Raw genomic sequence first — 20581 nt, 5'->3', positions numbered from 1 at the left:
AAATCCTATCTGGTCCAAGACACGCAAGCACTGGACTAAAACAACATATGCGAGTGTGTTGCTGTGGCAACCCCTAACAGAGGAAAGTTTGTAGAAAATGTTAGTAAAATTAGTTTTATTAACCACAAATATATTGATAACCTGGTAACCGATGTCTTAGTAGCTTGAACTCATCACTATGGGTAGTTTTTGTTTTTTACTCATTCCTTGGATCAAAAATCTTGACCAAATGTGGCAAGTGAAATCCTTTCTTTTTGGACCTGGCGCTGGTTAACTATTTCACCCGATTTGGGTTACTTTTGAATGTGTCCACTTTGACCCGTTTCCCCGTCTGTTTGGTTCAGTTTTGGTTTGCTACTCAACTGTCAGTATTTCCATTGCAGAGGGTGCCCAAAAAAAAATTCATAACAGCATCTCCATTGAAAATTCACACACATTTAAGCATATTGTCCCAAAACCACTATTATGATTCGGGTTCAGATAAGGACTTGATTAAGTATTGTGAGTAAGTCGCTGCCGAAGACCTCATGAGTATGCGTGATCATACTGAAAGAATTTGATTGGTTGGCAGTGAAGAAGGAAGGAAGTCCAATGTGGATTTCAAAAGAAATGAAACTTTACTTTAAATTTGGTTTTGGATTTAGAGAACAAACATCACATGAACATTGAGGCTTTTACAGGCGTTTGAGCTGCTGTTTATCTCATTCACTGCCATTGACGGCGATAGACGTCATAAATTAATTTTAACAATTTCTATTAGTTAAAAAAAAAAAATCCCACTTTTGTTAAGAGTATGAAAACCTAGAATGTATTTTTTTTTTACGTTTAGAGCAGATATAACATTTGTGATTAATCATGAGTTAACTAGTGATGTCATGCGATTAATTACAATTAAAAAAATTAATTGCATGACGCCCCTAATTTTAAAAAAAATAATTTCTTTAAAAAAATAAAAATACAATAATTTTAATTATTTTTAAAAATGTTTATCTTTTTTTTATATTATAAAAAATTAGGGGTCGTCAGGCGATTACAATTTTTAATCGTAATTAATCGCATGACTTCACTAGTTACCTCACGATTAATCACAAATTTTATATCTGTTCTAATACAATAAAAACATTCTAGGTTTTCATACTCTTGTTAACAAAAGTGGATTTTTTTTTTTTAAACTAATAGAAATAGTTCAAATGAATTTTTGACGTCTAACGCCGTCAATGGCAGTGAATGAGTTATGTTGCATTCACACATGCATGGCGGTTACAAACAAGGACTCTGGCACTTTCTCCAACTTGCCCCGGTCACTTTTCGAGCATTCACCCGCCAGCAAACAGTGTTTGATGGCCTTTAATCACTGTCTGTCTGCGGGATGCCCTTGGAATTCTTTGGCGCAATGACCGTCTCTCTAGAAATGGAGCCCCCTCCCCACGGCCGCCTTCTGTCCACCCCTCACCCTTTTCCTTTTCTCCCAGCCATGAAGCAAGTCCTTTGTTTGAGAAGCTGACAAAGTAGACGGACTATCTGGGAGCAAACAGCCAGGTAGACGGCTGCTCTGATGCGGCCGAAGCCTCCATTCATTTCAATCTACTTCTGAAGAAAAAAAAGACCGTTTACATTCCAGAAATAAAATGTTTTGTCTTCAAATGGTGAGTGAGAAGGGGCAAAGGTTAGGTTAAGGAACAGATGAAACCCAATACAAATTCAGACCCCTGGTGCAGATTTTTGTACATAGGATTTTTGTTTCCATCGTAGGTCCTAAAATGAGCAAGGAAGATTCAGGCTTTCAACCATCTAAACAAATCTTTAATACGAAATAATAATTGTGCACATTACAAACTTTTTTTTTAAAACTTTGATATCAAAACAGTGAGTTAGTTTATCGTAATAAACGTGCGATCGGGACCAAGCCCTTCCGCCAATAGCAAAAAACTGTGAGTAATTGACACTACAAAAAAAATGTTCAGAATGTTCTTTGACAGTAATTTAAACTAAGAATGCAGCAATGGCAATTTTTTTTAGACCGAGTACGAGTATTTAGGACTCGTATATTTGCGTATTCAGATACCGACTAATGATTCTTAGTTATGTCATTGGGTCTTATAATTGAGTTGAAAATGTGTTTTATTTTTATTGAATATTGTAAAAAAAAAAAAAAAAAAATGACTTCTTGTCAAGGTGTTTGGCCTACTGTGTTTTGGCAACCCTGAATATACCCCAAACTGTGATCACAAAATATTTTTAACGAAAAATGCACTCGAAGTGCGGGGACGCCTTTTACCGAATACAAATGTCTTAAGGGACACTTCAACATACTACCTTGACACCAATTACTACTTTCCTATTAGCTGGGAATAGGTGAATTCATTCAAGCATTGAGTAAATTCAGCAAAAAATTTTAACACAGTCAAAAAGTTCAAAACTGTCGATTAAAAGCCACATTAGACGTAGTTTCTCTGCTCATAGCCACTCTGCGGGATGGATCTGCTGGGCGGGTATATGATCTTTGACGGGGGCCCGTACCTCTTCCCGGGCTGAGGAGGGCAGCTGGAGCACAGGAAACCCCCGCCGAGGAGCAGGAAGGCGGCGGCGGCCCATCCCATGTACAGGGCCGCCCCGATTTCCCTTTTCTTGGCCTCGGGGATGACGGGATTGTAGAACTCGGTGATGATGGCGTTGGCCGACCACGACACCGGGATGAGCTGCGTCACGGACGCCAGGATGAACGCCGCCCCGGCCCCGATCATCGTCCGAGCTTTGGCTCGCTCCTCCGCCACGCAGTTGGTGCACTTGGCCCCCATCATGGCCACCATTAAGCCCACCAGGCCCACCACGATGGAGATGATGGTGAGAGCCCGGGCGGCCTGCAGGTCGCCGCTGAGGGCCAGCATGGAGTCGTGCGTCTTACACTGCATCTGGCCCGTGCTCTGCACCACGCAGTTCATCCAGATGCCCTCCCAGATGGTTAGCGCCGTGACGATGTTGACCCCGATGAAGGCCGACACTCTCCACATGGGCACAACGCACGAGGTCAGGCTCAGGATCCATCCCAAGACGGCCAGCACCACTCCGAGTATCTCCAGTCCCGCCGAAGCCATCCTTAGAACTTCGTTTTTTTCCGTTGTGCCGCCAACGGGCCTCGGCGCTCGTATAGGCAATGGAAGGCGGAGTCTCAAAATTCTAACTAAATTCTAAATTCAGCTTTGGCTCAGGAAAACGGCCTGGGCTTAATCATTCAACTCCTCGGTAGCGCTCACACCTGTTTTGGGAGAGGGGAGAGTACACGCTGGGTGGGTATCTCAGATCTGGAACGGTTAAAGAGTAACAGAGGTGGTCAAGAACCTGTCCATAAATGATTGAAAGTGAACATCAGCATCCACGGCTGTTTGGTACGCTCACTTTCAACTTTTTCAGCTAGCGGAACCTCTAAAGGTAAAAAAAAAAATTATAGGAAATACGGTGCTGCCTTGAGATACGGCTTGATTTCCAACTCTAGTATGCAAATCCAGCCCCCCCCCCCCCCTAACAAAAAAAGTGAAATGTAGCCTTCTATAATATTACACCGTAATGAATAGAATGTACACAACTAAGCAGTTTATGTAGCATGATTTAATGCTGCAATCCAATTCAATGTGCTGTGCCCGCCTTGGCCACCAGGAGGCAGTACAGTAAGCCATGCAGACACAAATGAAGAAGAAAAAGTGATTCAGTAAAAAGGCTATTATAGGATAAATAATTGTTGTACAATCTGTCTAAATGTGTTACTCAACTTGTTACTGATTGCGTTGAGGTAGCCGTTAAATTGTCCACGCATACTGCTAGCATGTAAGTGACGTTAGCATGAAGCTAAGGAGACTCTTGTGAGGCAGACACATGTAATTATCTCTTTTTTTTATGTTTGACACAGGGCTGTAACTAAGAATTATTTTAATAATTGATTCATCTGCCCGATTATTTTGTCGATGAATCAATTTAAAAATGTATTTTATTTTCTATCTCTTTATTCAAAGCAGGACATTATTTCAAATTAACGCCTCCCTAACATGTCAGAAAATCTGTAAAAATGTTGATTGTTTTCCAGCGTGTTTGAAAATGTTTTATTTTGTTTCAACAGAGTTGTTCAGTTGCCGCAGCTTTTTTTTTATTGACTCTCGTTGATTAACGTGTGTTCCGAATGAAGTGGCCAGTCAGTGTGACATCATCTTGAAAGCAATTTCCTCCTTGGTGAAAACGTTTGAATGTACACACAATTCTTGTCAGGAAGTCAATAGACAATTACCTGTGTGCACAATGGTGCCGGGTGGTGGGAGGGGGTGCAGGGGGGGGGGGTCTTATCAGCGTCCTTGTTTTGAAGGTCATAGTGTTTTTAAAGGTTTAATTGCCCTCAGGTTTTTTTTTTTATTTTTTTAAATGCATCACATGGCCTTTTGCTATAAGAACTATGTGGCAAGTTTTTCTTATGCTTTGCTTGGCGTTTTAGAGACTTTCTGACCCCTTGAGGGACTTTTCATTTATTTATTTATTTTTAAAAGCAATGACGATGAGCAACCATTAGTGGCCTTTTGTGGACTTATTTGAGGCTTTTGGAGACTCCCTCAAGATTAGCAGATGTGCAGACTGCCAAAACCCTGTCTAATAGGAAAGTAGTACATTAGTCTCATGGAAGTATGTCAAAGTGGTGTATTTTAACTGGGCGACTTTGTTGGGGAGGAGCCTGGGTTGATATCAACGAGACTTTGCTTCATTGGGTTCGTTTCCTAGTGCAGTATTTCAAAGCAGCATCTTGGTGAAGCCTCATTTAAACTATTAATTCATTCACTGCCATCGACGGCGATAGAAAAATTCATTTGAACTATTTCTATTAGTTAAATTTTTTTTCCCACTTTTGTTAACAAGAGTATGAAAACCTAGAATTTTTTTTATTGTACATTTACAACAGATATAAAATTTGTGATTAACCGTGAGTTAACTAGTCAAGTCATGCAATTAAATACGCTCCTAATTTTTAATAATCTTTTTTTTTAAATCGCGTCAGGCGATTAATTTTTTTTAATTGTAATTAATCGCATGACTTCAATTGTTAACTCACGATTATTCATACATTTTATATCTGTCCTAAATGTAAAATAAAATAAAAAATTCTAGTTTTTCATACTCTTGTTACCAAAAGTGGAAAAAAAATTAACTTACTAGAAATAGTTCAAATACATTTTTGACGTCTATAGCCTTCAATGGCAGTGAATAAGTTAGAATGGGCAATTCTGGAAGTCAATCACGTTTTCTATTCTCAACAGAATTCAGTCCTTAGGCTATCTTCTGCAAAGAGTTGGGGGTTATTTTTATCCTGACAAAATACATCTGTTCTGTTTTCACTTTTTTAACTTGAAAAATGCAATTTTAGTCTCATAACAAAACACTTTAGGGAGTTTTTTTCTCTCAACTTTTTCATTCCTGTGACATTTTTACATGGCAGTTATATTGAATTTCCATTCAGAATATCAGGGAGCCTTTGAGGGGGGGAAATCACTGCACTGCAAATGGTCAAAAACATTTAGATGACCTGATCTAAGGACACTGCTATCTGTATACAAGCTATTAAAATGTAAATTCATAATCCATCCCCTTTAAGTGATGAAAGCGGAGAGGATTTGTGCTCAATCAGACAAACGTTCCCACATATTTGGAAACAAACCTGTACGAATGATTAACCAGCTCATACTGGAACTAAAGTTGAGTTTGCAAAACAACTCTCAAAAACAAGCAAGTAGGTCACTTCTATTTGTTTAGAGTGCATCAAATGGGTCACTCAGTCGGTACTAGTCGGTCTCAACAATTAATTGAATGCAGATCAACATTGCAATATAATAGAATGACCTTTTTTTTTTTAGGGTTTGTATTCATGGCTCTCTTTTTAACAAAAGCCTAGCCTATAAGACCAAAATGTTTGTTTAACAAATCCGTTTTTACCCAGTTTTTCTGTAATACAGATTCATGTATTGTTTGTGTTTATCAAAAAAAAAAAAACTTTGAAAGATGGCGTAAAAAAATGCATATTAAATATTGAGGAACAAAAAAAAAAAGGCCATACATTTGGTCGAAATAGAAACATTTACTATTATTTTACAGAGTCCCATTGAGGTGATGGAGGGGTTGGTAAGGGGGGGGGGGGGGGGCAGGTAATCAATGAAGTCTTTGTGAGGGTTTCTGTTGCACATTAGTCCGATTATCCCAGACCAGGTTTCAGGACAGGTTACAAAGGAAGACGAGGCTAACAAGACCCCTTTTGTCTCCTTTGCGAAATTTTCCCCGAAACTAAATATCTCATGTCGGGGGGCTGCAGCTGGTATGTGCGCTCTGCATAACAACTCACACCGGTGAGGCGCTTATCATAGTGGAAGTGACTTTAATGGATTTCATGACTTGGCAGATGTTTGACTTTTCTGTCTACTGCAACCAAATATGTTGTACAAAAATATTTGAGTTTTTTTAACCTAATTGCCGAGTATAAGGTCCTCCCAAAAAGATGTGATCGCCGAACCACGAATATGAGAAGGTTCACTGTAAACGCATCATGTTCAGTTATAGCCCGAACAACATCAAAGTTTTACTATAGCGCTAAAAAAACAAGCGGAATTCAGTGCTGCTATGAGATACGAGCGCAGAACCCAACTCGGCTCACTTCACAAGTTCTTTAAAAAGAGGCTTCAAGCTGTTTACTGTCCAACTCTAGATAAGACTAAGAGAAATTGATGTTGTGTATTAAAAAACAAACAACTTCAAGAATGCATACGTTAGCTTAATGCTAACACAAAATGGTAAACACCATTTTGGCGGGCTAATGGGTAGCATTGATAGACGCAAACGATATTTGAACACAAACAATAAAGCAATACTCATGGGCAGATATAATTTTATGATTATTATTACTACTGTGACTTACAGAAGACTGATCTGCTTAATGGATAGTTGTATGTCTGTATTATACTGCCCTCAGGTGGCCAAAACATGCACACCAAAAGGAGCAACCCAATGTCCATTCAATTGAGGCAAAAAAAAAAAAGTGGTCAAAACCTTTTAACTTATTCACTGCCATTGACGGCTATGGACGTCAAAAAATAATTTGAACTATTTTTATTATATTAGTTTCCCAATTTTTTTAACAAGAGTATGAAAACATAAAACAAATATTGTACATTTAGAACAGATATAAGATTTGTGATTAATCGTGAGTTAACTATTGAAGTCATGCGATTAATTAAAATGAAAAAATTTAATTGTCTGACGTCCCTAATTTTTTATAATCTTTTCTTTTTTTAATTATGGGCATCAGGCGATTCAAAATTTTAATTGTAATCAATCTCATGACAACTAGTTAACTCAAGATTAATCACAAATTTTATATCTGTTCTAAATGTACAATATTTTTTTAATGTTTTCATACTCTTGTTAACAAAAGTGGAAAAAATGGGAAACTAATAGAAACAGTTCAAATGAATTTTTGACGTCTATAGCCGTCAATGGCAGTGAATGAGTTAATTCTTTGCATTCAATTTAATTACTCTTTATCATGTAATTACTGCTTGTACAAAGTACAATTTTATCGTATATAGTAACATAAAATATAGAATATTATAAGTCCAGACCACCACTTTACTTCAAAAGTCGCGCACCTCTGGAAATGCCCTCATAATCTGCTGACATAGAATATAAAAGCGAACAATGACACCCACCACCATAGAAACATTGCCCCCCCCAAAAAAACGGTCCAAGGTCCTTCAAGCATTCACCCACTACTCATTGCTCCCCCCTGCTGGTCACATTGGCAACACTATCATCACACATAGTCTCGTCTGTCGTATCCACGGCGAGAAACAGTCGAGTAGTCCACCGGGGCGGGCCCCCTGTCTCCCCGGGGACTACAGGTGCACCACAGCATCGCCCCCCCCAGGATGAGCAGGCAGGAGGCGGCCCAGCCGAAGTAGAGCGCGTTGCCGAAGTCCCGCTTCCCCGTTTCCTCCAGAAGCGGATCGTAGAAGCCCGACACGATGGCGTGGGCCATCCAGGACACGGCCGCCAGCGTCAAGACCCCCGCCAGGGTCAAGGCCAGCCCTCCCGCCGCCGCCAGGCGCCGTTTCCCCCTCGCGTCCCGGCTGCAGTCAGTGCACTGAGCCCCCGCCGTCGCCAGGGCGATGCCAACTACGCCCAGCGCCACCGAGACCACCACCAAGGCTCGGGCCGCCTGGAGTTCCCGGGGGAGCCCCAGCATGGAGTCGTGGACTTTGCAGTGCATCTGGCCCGTGCTCTGCACCGAGCAGTTCATCCACAGGCCCTCCCAGATCACCTGGGACATGACCACGTTCTGGCCCACGTAGGCGGCCACCCGCCACATGGGAAGGCCGCACGCCACCATCACGCCAAGCCAGCCCGCCACGGCCAGCGTCAGGCCCAGGATCTCCACGCCGGAAGAGGCCATCGGTTGAGGAGAGAAGACCCTCTGTGTGTTGGAGTGCGCGCCGCCTCGCAGGTGATATGAGATCCCCTCGGTTGCAGGTCCCGAGTCCCACTTGAGGGAGAAACTGATTGGACCTTCTTTATACGGCTTGAAGGTGGAGTCAGCGCCAGGTGGTGTCAACCTGGCGCTGAGGTATGCTAGGAAATACTCCAGACAGATATTGAGAGCGAAATCGAGAAATTAATACTGGAATCATCAATATCCATTGATTTTTAAAATTTTGTGCCGAGTTCCTTCATCTTAAGGCAATCCATTTGATCTTTAATTTAAAACCTACTTTCCAATGTCTCATGTTGTCCGACGTTGATATTGTACATAAATGACGTGCATCTGATCTTAAAAGTCCCGAACTAACAAAACTCATCTTCAAATATAACTTGTAAGAACAACCTTCAAATAAATAATAAACAAAGTTAAAATAACAATATATTAAAATAATAGCAATTCCCCAAAAAGCGTGTTCCTGCTGTGCGCGTCTTGGCCTCATAGGGGCAGTGTGGTGCCGTGCATGCATGCGAACAAAAAAAAAAAGGGTACAAGAAGTTGCGGGTTTGCTATATTAATGTAAGTAATTTTTTCACAGATTAGGAAAATTAAATGCCTTTGAGTAGTGTTGTATTAACTGTCTGTATGTTTCCCTACATGGTTTGTGTTTGAATATTCGTTATTTGAAGGAATATTACTCCTGAAATTCGATGCTAATTTGCTGTGAGCTTTTTAGTGGGATTTTACATTGACTACTAGCATTAGCGCTGGCGATGTTTCTAAAATTAGCTATGTCTGTAACCTATTTAAAAATACAATGTGTGTAATCATTTTTTGTTGTGTGTTTAGTTTTACAATCAACTCCAACTCAGGTGTCATTAAGCAACTCAAAACAATAAACAAGAATAACATCCATCACACGCTTGCTGCCCAAGCAACACGGTAGCACGTTAAGTGTTTTTTTTTTCTTCTATTATAGTATTTTTAAGATTTTGAGAAGAAACAAACAAGAAATCTCAGCAATCAGTACTCAATTCTTCTCGTTCTTTGCACGTTTTAAGCACTCAAGTTCAAACATATTTCATGAATTTAGAAACACATTATAAAAATGACTTTCCAGTGTGTGTAGATTAATTAGGTACCATTAATGGTACGCGGTCTCCCTCTGGTGGTACGCAAAAAAAATCACTACATTAAATGTGGAATTTTTGCATAACATTACAAGGGCTTCAACTTTTTTTTTTTTGTCCAGTACAGCAGTTTTCCCAAACTACTGGTTCCTGGACTGGTACTTGGCCCCACAGATATCTTTAAGAAAAACAAACAAATCGTCACCCTCTTAAAATAACTGCCTAAGTCATATTTTTTGCAAAATTTTTTTTGCAAATGTTTGTGTTTCCTAAAAAATCTGAAAAAATTACTCAGGTGATTATTTTAAGAAGGCATCGAAATGCAAAAAAATAAATAAAATAAAATAAAATATGTCATACTAATTAATTTGCTGCCTGTGTGGGTTAGCTAGATGTAGCGCTCATACATACTGCCTAAAAATAATAATTTCCGTGTTGAAAACACAGCACCTAGCAACAGTGTGGTTGACCTTTTCCAGTTTTTCTTGAAAAAAAAAATCATTTTTAATCATGTCCAACAACACCATCCTCCCCTGTAAAGCAAACCTTTGGTGTGCATTTTAAGCTCAACCAATCAGGGGGGGTCAACATCCACGATGTAGATTTCACTCAAAGAACTATATAAATGCGGAAAAATGCTGAATCACTCTTGAAATGAGATCTGTGTACTTCGGGGGGGGGGGGGGGGGCAACAATACGCGTCCTTGTGTGCTTTGCCAACTTCCATGCAGACGGTCTATACTGCTCCCAAGTTGTTGAAATGTTAAGGAGCCAAACTTATTCATATGGCGACAATACTCGCCTCGGGCCTTCTTGCGAATGAGTAAAAGTATTCTTAGTGTAAGGTGAACTCTGTCATTAAGAGCATTCTTCTCATTTACTAAGGTCACCTTGGATCACCGATCAGGGTGATCATTTCCCTAAACCCCGCACCTGCTTCTTCTCCGAAGATCACACGTCAACAGAAAACAACGGTCAATGAATGCCTTCAAAATACTGACTGAGAACCACTTTCCCCATTGCGCAAAACATGATGTTGAGCGGTGCGCAGCATCTGAAATTAACTTGACAGGATTATTGGCTTTCACTTTTTACACCATCAAAATGTCGAGCGGCGATGCTAAACAGACATTGCGCCGACATCTCTCGAATCTGAAAAGCACTTAACCAAAGCAGGGAGATTTAAAGTTGAGTGCAAAATTCTGACGTAAGTGGTGCACCCCCTCTGTCCCGGACATAACTAAAAAAATTAATAATTCTATTGGTACACATCCAGACACCCATCAGTGAATTTCACAGAATTTTTAAGATACGCACCCAATTTGACATCACGATGGAGTTGGCGCACCCCCTCTATAACCCAGACACACCCTAAAAAAATTAAAAAGCAGCTTATTGGATGTCCATGGTCACCCCTCAAGACCCTTTCACAAACTTTCGAAGCCACACACCTCTTTCAACATTTCCACAGATTCGGCGCACCTCCTTTTCTACACACATCTTAAATACAAACATTTATGGTTCCAATTTGTCACCTTTTGGCAGCCTTCCTAAAAAATGTTCAACCTTGTTCCCCCTTCAAAATCCAGAAATAGCTGGCGCACCCCCTTTCTCTCGACATACACCCTGAGAAAAATATTAGGCACCTTTCTTTTTTTTTTCTGGAGAGCTCAGCATTGTTCATTCGGTAATTTTACCGATTGGACATGTCATCATCATTGCTTTTTTTTATATATATATATATATTATTATTTTTTTCTATTGTCAATAGCCAATTAGGCACCTTTCTTAACATCCATGATCGCCTTTTAGCAGCATTTCTCAAACTTTTAAGTCACCCCTTCAATATCATGACGGGGTTTGCGCACCTCCTCTAACCTGAGCACCCCCTAAAAATAATTACTGGGCACGTTTCTGATGATCTTATAGTAGCCTTTCTCAAACATTTTAGTTAAGAATAGCCTTCAACACCCTGCTAAAGTTGGCGCACCCCCCCCCCCACACATTGTCAATTAAAACATAATTTGTACCCTTGTGAATGCCACTGGTCAGCTTCTCTGAGCCTTTTGGAGAGTTTTTAAACCATGCACCCCTTCAACATCCCAACAGAGTTGTCGCACCCCCGATCCCTCAAATACACCTTAAAAAATATGTTAGGGTCACTTCTGCATGCTCACAACATGGAAGCCTTTCTCAAACTTCTGTAGTCACGCGCCTCCTTAATCAACACCTCCCTCTCACATGAACACAAGCTACTAATCATCATAATTTTCATATTTGCAAAGCAACACGCAGTTGAAGACGCAAACAAATATTTATTTAACAACTTGGAATCTTGCTTTATCAGAGAAGTACGCGTCTGCAGATGATCAAAATCCAAATACGAGGTGAATCATAACAGTTTTCTTGGCTCACGCTTGCTGTAATCTTCTGGCATTTGATGGAAGGCCGTCAACAATTTTGTGCAAAAACAAGACCGAGTCGGATTAAAAAAACAAAAAAGTGGAAAGGTTGGGGCTGACCTGTTTGAGGATGCGTTCTTTGTATGTGAGCATGATTGGGGATTCAGTACAAACATTTCAAAACGTCAACATGTCGCCGCTTGCCAACGTTCACCTGTCGTGGGAGCAGGAGCCGGTCTGACCGCTTCCCCGACTTGTTTCTAACGGACGACTCGCTCCATTTCAAAGCTTTACATCAGGGTGCTCAAACTTTTTGGGTTTTGCGAGGAATCTTCTCACGGGTCCCCTCATCATCCTAATTCCAATTAAACAATTAACACTTGTACCGTTGGAAATAAACATTTGCCTATTTTCAAGAGAAAAGTCATAATGGAAGAAAAATATTTTTTGGGGGACAAAAAAAAGTTGTAATGGCAAAGTTTCATTCCAATTATTTAATCACATTAAGTGTTTACTGTCCATGTATTTATTTTAAATAAAGCAATTAACTCATTCACTGCCATTGACGGCTGTTGACGTCAAAAATTCATTTGAACTATTTTTATAAGATTAACATTCCACTTTTGTTAACTAGAATTTTTTATTGTACATTTAGAACAGATATCAAATTTATGATTAATCGTGAGTTAACTATTGAAGTCATGCGATTAATTACAATTAAAAAATGTAATCGCCTGAGGCGATTTAAAAAAAGAAAGAAAAGATTATTAACAATTAGGAGCGTCAGGCGATTACATTTTTTAATCGCAATTAATTGCATGACTTCATGAGTTAACTCACAATTAATCACACATTTTATATCTGTTCTAAATGTACAATTAAAAAAATCTAGGTTTTCATACTCTTGTTAACAAAAGCGGGAAAAAATGTTAAACTCATAAAAATAGTTCAAATGAATTTTCGACGTGTACAACCGTCAATGGCAGTGAATGAGTTAAACAAGTATTCCATGAGATACATCAGCACAAGATATTAGCGCGTGTACGTGTGACTCAAAACTGCCACTTGCACACTGAAACTGTGATGAGGCCTGAAGGACAATCTCTCTTTGATGACATCACTCTGCGTGTCCGCACATGACTCACACCTTTGAAAGTCTCTCCAGTCTGAGGCACTATCAGCTTTTGTTTGAGCCCTGAAGGTGGAACATGTTTTCATTTTGAAGAATTTTTAGCCATTGCTTATCAAAAAGGCATAAATACTTATACATATATTTTTATTGTGTATGTATGTATGTAGGTTTTCAAAGTTTGGGTTCACTTCAAGTTTGACCGTTAAGCTAATGAGGGTGGGGAGTGACTAATTATGAGTTGCAATTATGTTTTTTTTCATGTCCGTTTTTTTTTTTTGTAATAAATTCACCCGTTCAATAAAATAAAATAAATGGTTGCATTTCTTTAACTTTTGAATCATATAGAAGCGCAACGAGCTTTCTCCCATGCTCTGAAAGCATCTCTCCTCAGATTATTAATTGTGGACATTCCTCCTGGTTGGTGGAACTCAATATGTCCAACCATCCCAGCGTGGATCAAACGGAGGGATTGTAGTCCACTTTTTTGGCTGTGGGACACTGCCTCCATTCATTTGTGGCACAATCTGATTCCCTGGACGGCACTCGTGGCCGCACATTCGTTGCCGGGCGGACTCACTCGCGTTCAGGACCACTCGTGTTTTCATCATTGACAAAACTGGAGACTGGACTTGACTGGACGGCTACACCCACAGGTCAGGTTGAATTTGATTAATTTGGTAGCTTGGTATCAAATGTTTTTCTACACTTATGATCCGAAAAGCTGAAAAAAAAAGGTTCAGAACAACATATTTAAAAATCACCTGTAAATCAATAATATTGTGTTGAGTTCCAGATATATTTGAATTAAATATATGCAGGGTTGTTAAACAGTTTGGGTTGCGCCAGAAAAATTAATAAACAAAAGGGGTTTGTTTGGTGTAATCGACAAAAAAAATAAAAAATTGAAATAACTTAAAATAACAATATTTGTAATTTGGTAGCTCGGTTGTCAGCAGTTTGCTCATTTGACAAAAATATAAATAGCAACATCAAAGAAACTGATAATTGTCCAGCAGTCTCTTAATTTCCATATTTATTCAATTTTCAAACGTTTGGGGTTACTTGTTTTTTAAATAAATATAACATTAAATTAATCAGAAATACAGTATACAGTAGACGTACTTAACATGCTTAGAAAATGACTTGATAATGAAAAATATGAAAACATTTAGAATTACAGTCCAACTCTTTGAAAGTTAGTATGTGTACAGTATGCATATGGATGTACTATATATGTTCCTACTAGTGGTTGCACATCTGCCTCATAATTCAGCTTCCACCATCTTGTTTTTGAATGTACATGTTCTCCCCGTGCTTGCGTGGCTTTTTTTGCATGCTTCCTCCTACATATTCCATCAACACGCATGTTCGGTTCACTGACGACTATCCGGAGGTGTGAACGTGAGTTTGTGTGCTGGTTTGTCCATTTGTGCCCTGCTATTGGCTGGCCATCCGTCCAAACTCAATTGGGATCTGCGTATTAGAAAATGGATGTCATTTTAATTTTGGATGTAATAGTAATTTTGTCAAATCGCATTTCAGCCTTTACGTGTTGCCATGTCAATCTAATCTGCCTTTACGATCACGAGTGCTAGCTCATGTAGCTATATTAGCATTGGGCCTGTTTCATGAACCAATCAGATTTCAAATTCATCAAAACTCGTTACGGCTAACTATGGCTAGCAAAACACACATTAATACATTTAATAATCAACTTCTCTTGTGAGTATTGTGTATTTTATTGTTTTTTTAGGGGGGGTGAGGGGGGTCATGTTATCATACACCTCTCATGATTATCCATTTATCGTTATAACAAACCCCTGAGGGCAACCGTAACTTCAACATGGTTCATGACGCAAGCAAGTTTCCCACTCCTGCACTGAAGTCTTTTTTTAGCTTCTATAAGTGAGTCACCGGTGGCCATGACATCTGTAACAGTCACCTGACGTGTTGACACATGCCGTGGGGGGCACTGCCGACAGGTGTGTATAAAAGAGACGCGACAGCCTCACCTGAACATTTCTTCAAGCAGCAACACTCAAGAGAACTTCAAGAGGATTTTGGACATGGTTTCGGCGGGCTTACAGATGCTGGGCGGCGCCCTGTGCGCCCTGGGCTGGATCGGGACCATCATGGCGTGCGCCCTGCCTCAGTGGAAGGTAATGGCCTTCGTGGGCAGCAACATCGTGACGGCGCAGACGACGTGGGAGGGCATCTGGATGACCTGCGTGAAGCAGAGCACGGGTCAGGTGCAGTGTAAGGTCTACGACTCCCTGCTGGTCCTCAGTCCGGACCTCCAGGCCGCCCGGGCCATGATCATCATCGCCATCCTGCTGGGCGTGCTGGGGGTGCTGCTGTGCATGGCGGGCGGCAAGTGCACCAACTGCGTGCGGGATCAGAGCACCAAGGTGAAAATCTGTGTGGCGTCCGGCGTGGTCTTCATCCTGGCGGGGGTGATGTGCCTCATCCCCGTGTCCTGGACGGCCAACGGTATCATTAGAGACTTTAACAACCCACTGACTTCAGACTACCAGAAGAGGGAGCTGGGGGCCGCCTTGTTCATCGGCTGGGCGGCTTCGGGCCTGCTCATCGTAGGCGGCGCCCTGCTGTGCGCCAACTGCCCGCCCAAGGACGACTACCCCACCAAGTACCCGCCCAGCCGAGCGTCTGCGCCCAAAGACTACATCTGAAGGATGTCTAGCGTTTCATCAGGGCCAACATAACGGGCCGCAACTTCCAAACAGAACTTGCTTCTTGACTGGGAAGTAGACAATGTTACATTTCTCTTTATTTGATCATTTCCATATGTTTCATGCACTCCATTTCATTTCTTTGGTTCGTATTATTGTCTATTGACAGTATTTGTAAATAAATTGTCAAAAAGATTTTTATTCTATTGTTTTGTTTAGATTTTGGCTATATATTATTGCACATTTGAAAGAGAAAAATAGTAACCTCGAGACCAACGATTCTCAAACTTTTTACTCTTAGCCCCACCTCAAAAAATACTTGCTTTCCAACTGCCACCATAATGACCAACATTCAAATACAGTTTCGTAGTAGATACTGAAATACTCCCTAAATGTTGTTTAAATACTCTCTGTTATGCTTCACAAAAGTTAATTGGCAAAATGTTACCTAAAAGTTATCTAAATACTCTTAAATCTATGAAATACTCCCTAAAAGTTTCCTAAATACTCTTACATTTATGAAATACTCCGTGTTACCTAAATACTCTTAAATTTAGGAAATACTCTTGAATACAAAGGACTCCCTAAAAGTTACCTAAATACTCTTAAATGTAAAAACGACTCCCTTAAATCTACTGTAATACTCCCTTCAAGTCACCTATACACTCAAATGTACTGCTCTATAAATTCTCTTAATAATCTTAAATCACAAAATAACCCATAAAAGTTACAGAAATACTATTAAAACTACTGAAAAACTCCCTAAAAGTTACCTAAATCGCTTAAATGTACTTAAATACTCCTTGCAACTCAAGTAGTCCTTAGCTGCCATCATAGGGCATATTTTGCATATTTTGCATATTTAGGCAAATACTATTTAGGCAAATAGTGGAGTCAACCTCCACTATTTGTTGGGACCGAGCCGTATCGCAAATAGTAGACACTACCCAAAAAGGTTTGTAGATGCCATGATATGGTAGTAAAACACTACTTATGTCAAACTGAATGCATGTGTTGTGAACGTATCAACTCGTTTCAACGTAAATGCTTGATACAAAGACCCCACCAGATGGCGCTAAAGCAATATCATTGTACTGGCTTGAGTACAAAAACAACATCAGGCCTGTTTTTGACAGTGTATCAATTGTCCATGTGTCAGGAAGGGCATACGGCTTAAAAACTCATACGAGTGAGTGAAGTCTGCTAGCTCAATGCTAACTCATAATTGGAAACATCTTTTAGAAGGGCAAAAGAATAGCATCAGTTGCATTATAACCCTTTAAACAACGGATACATGAAAACAATCAGTGACACATCACATAAACAAATAACAAATGCTCTCAGATATACAGTATATATATTTTTTTCTCTGTGAAGAACAGCTAATATTATTGCGGCTTACTGAGGACAAATTGACTTTGTACACTGCGGTATGTCTGTAATATGCTGGCCCCAGGTGGCCAAGAAGGAGCAGCACCGCGTCAATAGAATTGTAGCAACAAGTGGCAAAAAGGGTTTATTTCTTTATATTGTACTTAATTATGTAAACAATGGATGTTTTTATAAAAATCTTTAAAAATTAAATCTATGTAAATATTTTTGTTTGGGTTTTTTTTGGGGGGGGGGGGCTGTAACATATTAATGGCATTTCCATTCAATAAAGAAAGTTGATTTTGAGATTCAGTTGTTTTATGTTGCAATCGTGTTACGGAATAAATAAATAAATAACTCGTATCTCAAGGCACCACTGTATACTTTTTGAAGCATTTTTGATTTGTGGTTCCTGTGAGATTTTTCTCATGTAAAAAGAAGACCTGACCACAACAATGGAAACCTTCTGACCTTGGAGTATTTCCAAGGTCAGCACTACGGAAGATGACGAGACCCGTGTTTATGTGTAAACTCACCCCAGCCAATAGAAGGCCAGGATTGCGCGGGTCACACGCCTCCCTGTCGTCGTTGCCACTTCTACCACAACAAACTACAAAAACAGAATCTCACCGCGTCCCGCTAGTCTCTCTGGACGTTAGCCGCCAAAATGGTGTCCCAGGGCATTCAGATGATCGGCATTTCCTTGGCGACGGTGGGCTGGTTGATGGTCGTCGTGGTGTGCGCTTTGCCCATGTGGAAAGTGACGGCCTTCGTGGGAGCCAACATCATTACGGCACAGACCGTCTGGCAGGGCCTGTGGATGAACTGCGTGGTGCAGAGTACGGGACAGATGCAGTGCAAGGTTAATGGAACATTTCTGTAATCTTAGATAGATAGTGACGGAACTGAAAATTGCATATCGTTAGTCTAATAGCAGAATTGCCAAATTTTTCCTTCATGTCTGTATTTATTTATTTTTGTCACATAGGTCATGGGTTGAAATGTAAAACTTTTGCTTAGTTTCCACAAATGTTAAAATATGACTCGGTAACTATTTGGCAAACGATATGGCACTTGCTGAATACGGAATAATGGCTAAACTGAGTTTTTTGTGCCGTTGAGGCGACAGTTCCTGTCTCATAAAATCAGAGGCTGACAAGACCATCTACGAGAGGCAGGATAAAATGGTAGTGAGAGAGAGCTAAGACAATGAGGTGTGATGTACAAAAAAAGTTAGCTTAGTAGCATAGTTGTCAAAATTATGTTTGAATGTTTTCAGACAGTTGCCTCGATTCAACCTTTGCGGATTACCATGACTTGGAGCCAAGAATTGACAGAAAAAAAATCACATTAGAATATTTTATTGATACGGTATCATGACAGTAACTCTAAAATGATTGATGCAATTATGCTAGTAGGCTAACGACATGTATAAAAGAGAAGCTAAAGTGGTGCTTTGAGATACGAGTGAGTGACCTAATTCATGAGTTTTTGGCATAAATGTCATATTTCATTTGGGCAATGTTTTTGCTTTGACATGCTAACGCTAACTTGAGATATTAACACTGTATGGTGGCAGTGAACTCAACTTGACTCACTTCACAACAAGCAGCACTAGCACTAGTGAACAATTAATAAAAAAGTCAAATAAAAAAAACATTCACCTGTTTTTTGCCACTCCCACTTGAAGTTTACCATCAAATTAAGTATAAAACAAAGATAATTACACCTTGCGTAATTAAAACAACCACATAGCTTAGCATTTAGTCCGCTATCATAAATGCTAATGCTAGCATAATAACATGACGCACCCGTGTATCTCCACTTGTCCATTTTCTGTATACAATTTAAGCAATATCCACATCGTAATTCAATAAATTAGTATTTTGAATGTTTAAATTCCAATTTTTACCAACATCATTGAGCCAGGGCACTTATTTTACATCAGAAAAATCTGGCCACACTCCTCTGGATATTATTAGTCATTTGAACTCCAAAAGGTCTACGACTCCATGCTGGCGCTGGCGCAAGACCTGCAGGCCGCCCGGGCCATGATCATCATCTCTATCCTCACCGGGATTTTCGCCGTGATGCTGTCCATCGTGGGCGGCAAGTGCACCAACTGCATGGAGGAGGAGGTCTCCAAGTCCAGGGCGTGTATCCTGGCCGGGGTCCTGTTCCTCGTTTCCGGTCTCCTGTGCCTCATCCCTGTGTCGTGGTCGGCCCACAACATCGTCACCAACTTCTACAACCCTGTGGTCATCGCGGCCCAGCGTTACGAGCTGGGGGCGGCGTTGTACGTGGGCTGGGCGGCCGCCGTGCTGCTGCTGATCGGCGGGGGGCTGCTGTGCTGGAACTGCCCCCCCAAACGCCAACAGAACCCCCATTACGTCGCCAAATTCACACCTGTGAAGTCGGTGTCTACTTCGAGGGAATACATGTGAAAGGTTGTTGACGGATGGGACTTGGAAGTTAAAAAATAAATAAATAAATGGCATTATAGCGGTGAATTGCTGCATTCCCTACAAATAATGTGTTCACTTTTTGACTGGACATTGGTTTGAAATTTATAGTATATTATTCACTGATTGTATTTATTTTATTATCTTTTTTGGTATTTCTTGCTGTGCTTTCGGAAATGCCCCACAAGGTAGCGCCAACCGGCCAATCATTTGTAGACTTTCACATCACTCAACAGACAAGGCATGCCCTTTTAAAGGCATGCACACATTAAATGTCACAGATACTACAGTGTGGAATGTGAGGAGGGCGACCCAGTGGCTAAACATAATAACTGCAGCTCGCATGCATATAGTATCGGGTGTTCTGGAACAAATGAGGATGCATGTCAACTTGTTCCTCATTGAAATGCCATTAATCAGTTTCAGCCACCAAAAAAAAATACCACAATATATGATATATATAAACTTTTAAAATATATTAAATGAAATAAAAAGGTTTCAAACAGATAAAAAGAATGTGAATTGAACATTTTATCCTTGTTTTGATTATTCATTTGGTTTTGTGTGTAGCTTATATGGGATTTTCTTTAAATAAAGTCATCATGAATTCTTACACTTTGATTCCATGTGGTCATTGCAAATTAACATCCAGAACTTCCAGCACCGGAAATTTTCATAGTGCCTAACCTCATTTGGGCCACCATGTCTATCCCAGCTGACTTTGGGCCAGAGGCGGGGGTACACCCTGGACTGGTTGCCAGAAAATCGCAGGGTACAAAGACAAACAAGCATTCACATTAAAGTCTTGTTTGAAGCTAATGTGTTTGTTTTGGGCCTGCATCCTGTTGATTTTTTTTTTACGCAAAAATATCACATTTTATTTCTCAGGGTTACCTCTTT

The 20581-nt window shown here is 40.2% G+C and overlaps 4 protein-coding genes across 4 annotated transcripts; 2 read left to right on the top strand and 2 right to left on the bottom strand.

The window, feature by feature from the left end:
• Positions 1-1781: 1781 nt before the first annotated feature.
• On the bottom strand, positions 1782-3341 carry LOC147171528 (claudin-4-like). The gene has a single exon (XM_086081073.1). The coding sequence runs from the start codon at positions 3093-3095 to the stop codon at positions 2439-2441; it is 657 nt and encodes a 218-aa protein (XP_085937199.1). The 5' UTR covers positions 3096-3341; the 3' UTR covers positions 1782-2438.
• A 4356-nt stretch (positions 3342-7697) lies between these two features.
• On the bottom strand, positions 7698-9052 carry LOC147171527 (claudin-9). The gene has a single exon (XM_086080243.1). It carries the CDS (start codon positions 8468-8470, stop codon positions 7832-7834), a length of 639 nt encoding a protein of 212 aa, XP_085936369.1. The 5' UTR covers positions 8471-9052; the 3' UTR covers positions 7698-7831.
• Positions 9053-15160: 6108 nt separating this feature from the next.
• Positions 15161-16043, top strand: cldna (claudin a). The gene has a single exon (XM_086081229.1). The coding sequence runs from the start codon at positions 15225-15227 to the stop codon at positions 15846-15848; it is 624 nt and encodes a 207-aa protein (XP_085937355.1). The 5' UTR covers positions 15161-15224; the 3' UTR covers positions 15849-16043.
• A 1772-nt stretch (positions 16044-17815) lies between these two features.
• Positions 17816-20259, top strand: LOC147171525 (claudin-4-like). The gene is made up of 2 exons (XM_086081227.1): positions 17816-18081; positions 19220-20259. Exons 1-2 carry the CDS (start codon positions 17887-17889, stop codon positions 19661-19663), a joined length of 639 nt encoding a protein of 212 aa, XP_085937353.1. The 5' UTR covers positions 17816-17886; the 3' UTR covers positions 19664-20259.
• Positions 20260-20581: the final 322 nt, after the last annotated feature.

Source organism: Leptonotus elevatus, chromosome 7, assembly GCF_054856555.1.
Source record: "Leptonotus elevatus isolate MCC_2025b chromosome 7, RoL_Lele_1.0, whole genome shotgun sequence".
Taxonomy (NCBI): Eukaryota; Metazoa; Chordata; class Actinopteri; order Syngnathiformes; family Syngnathidae; genus Leptonotus; species Leptonotus elevatus.
This window is presented reverse-complemented; position numbering and strand designations above follow the sequence as displayed.

Excerpts from the sequence above, each read along its gene's own strand:
- LOC147171525 (XM_086081227.1), top strand. The coding sequence starts at position 17,887 with ATGGTGTCCCAGGGCATTCAGATGATCGGCATTTCCTTGGCGACGGTG. Across the intron at positions 18,082-19,219 it reads CGGGACAGATGCAGTGCAAG|GTCTACGACTCCATGCTGGC; the intron begins GTTAATGGAACA and ends GAACTCCAAAAG.
- LOC147171527 (XM_086080243.1), bottom strand. The coding sequence starts at position 8,470 with ATGGCCTCTTCCGGCGTGGAGATCCTGGGCCTGACGCTGGCCGTGGCG.
- LOC147171528 (XM_086081073.1), bottom strand. The coding sequence starts at position 3,095 with ATGGCTTCGGCGGGACTGGAGATACTCGGAGTGGTGCTGGCCGTCTTG.
- cldna (XM_086081229.1), top strand. The coding sequence starts at position 15,225 with ATGGTTTCGGCGGGCTTACAGATGCTGGGCGGCGCCCTGTGCGCCCTG.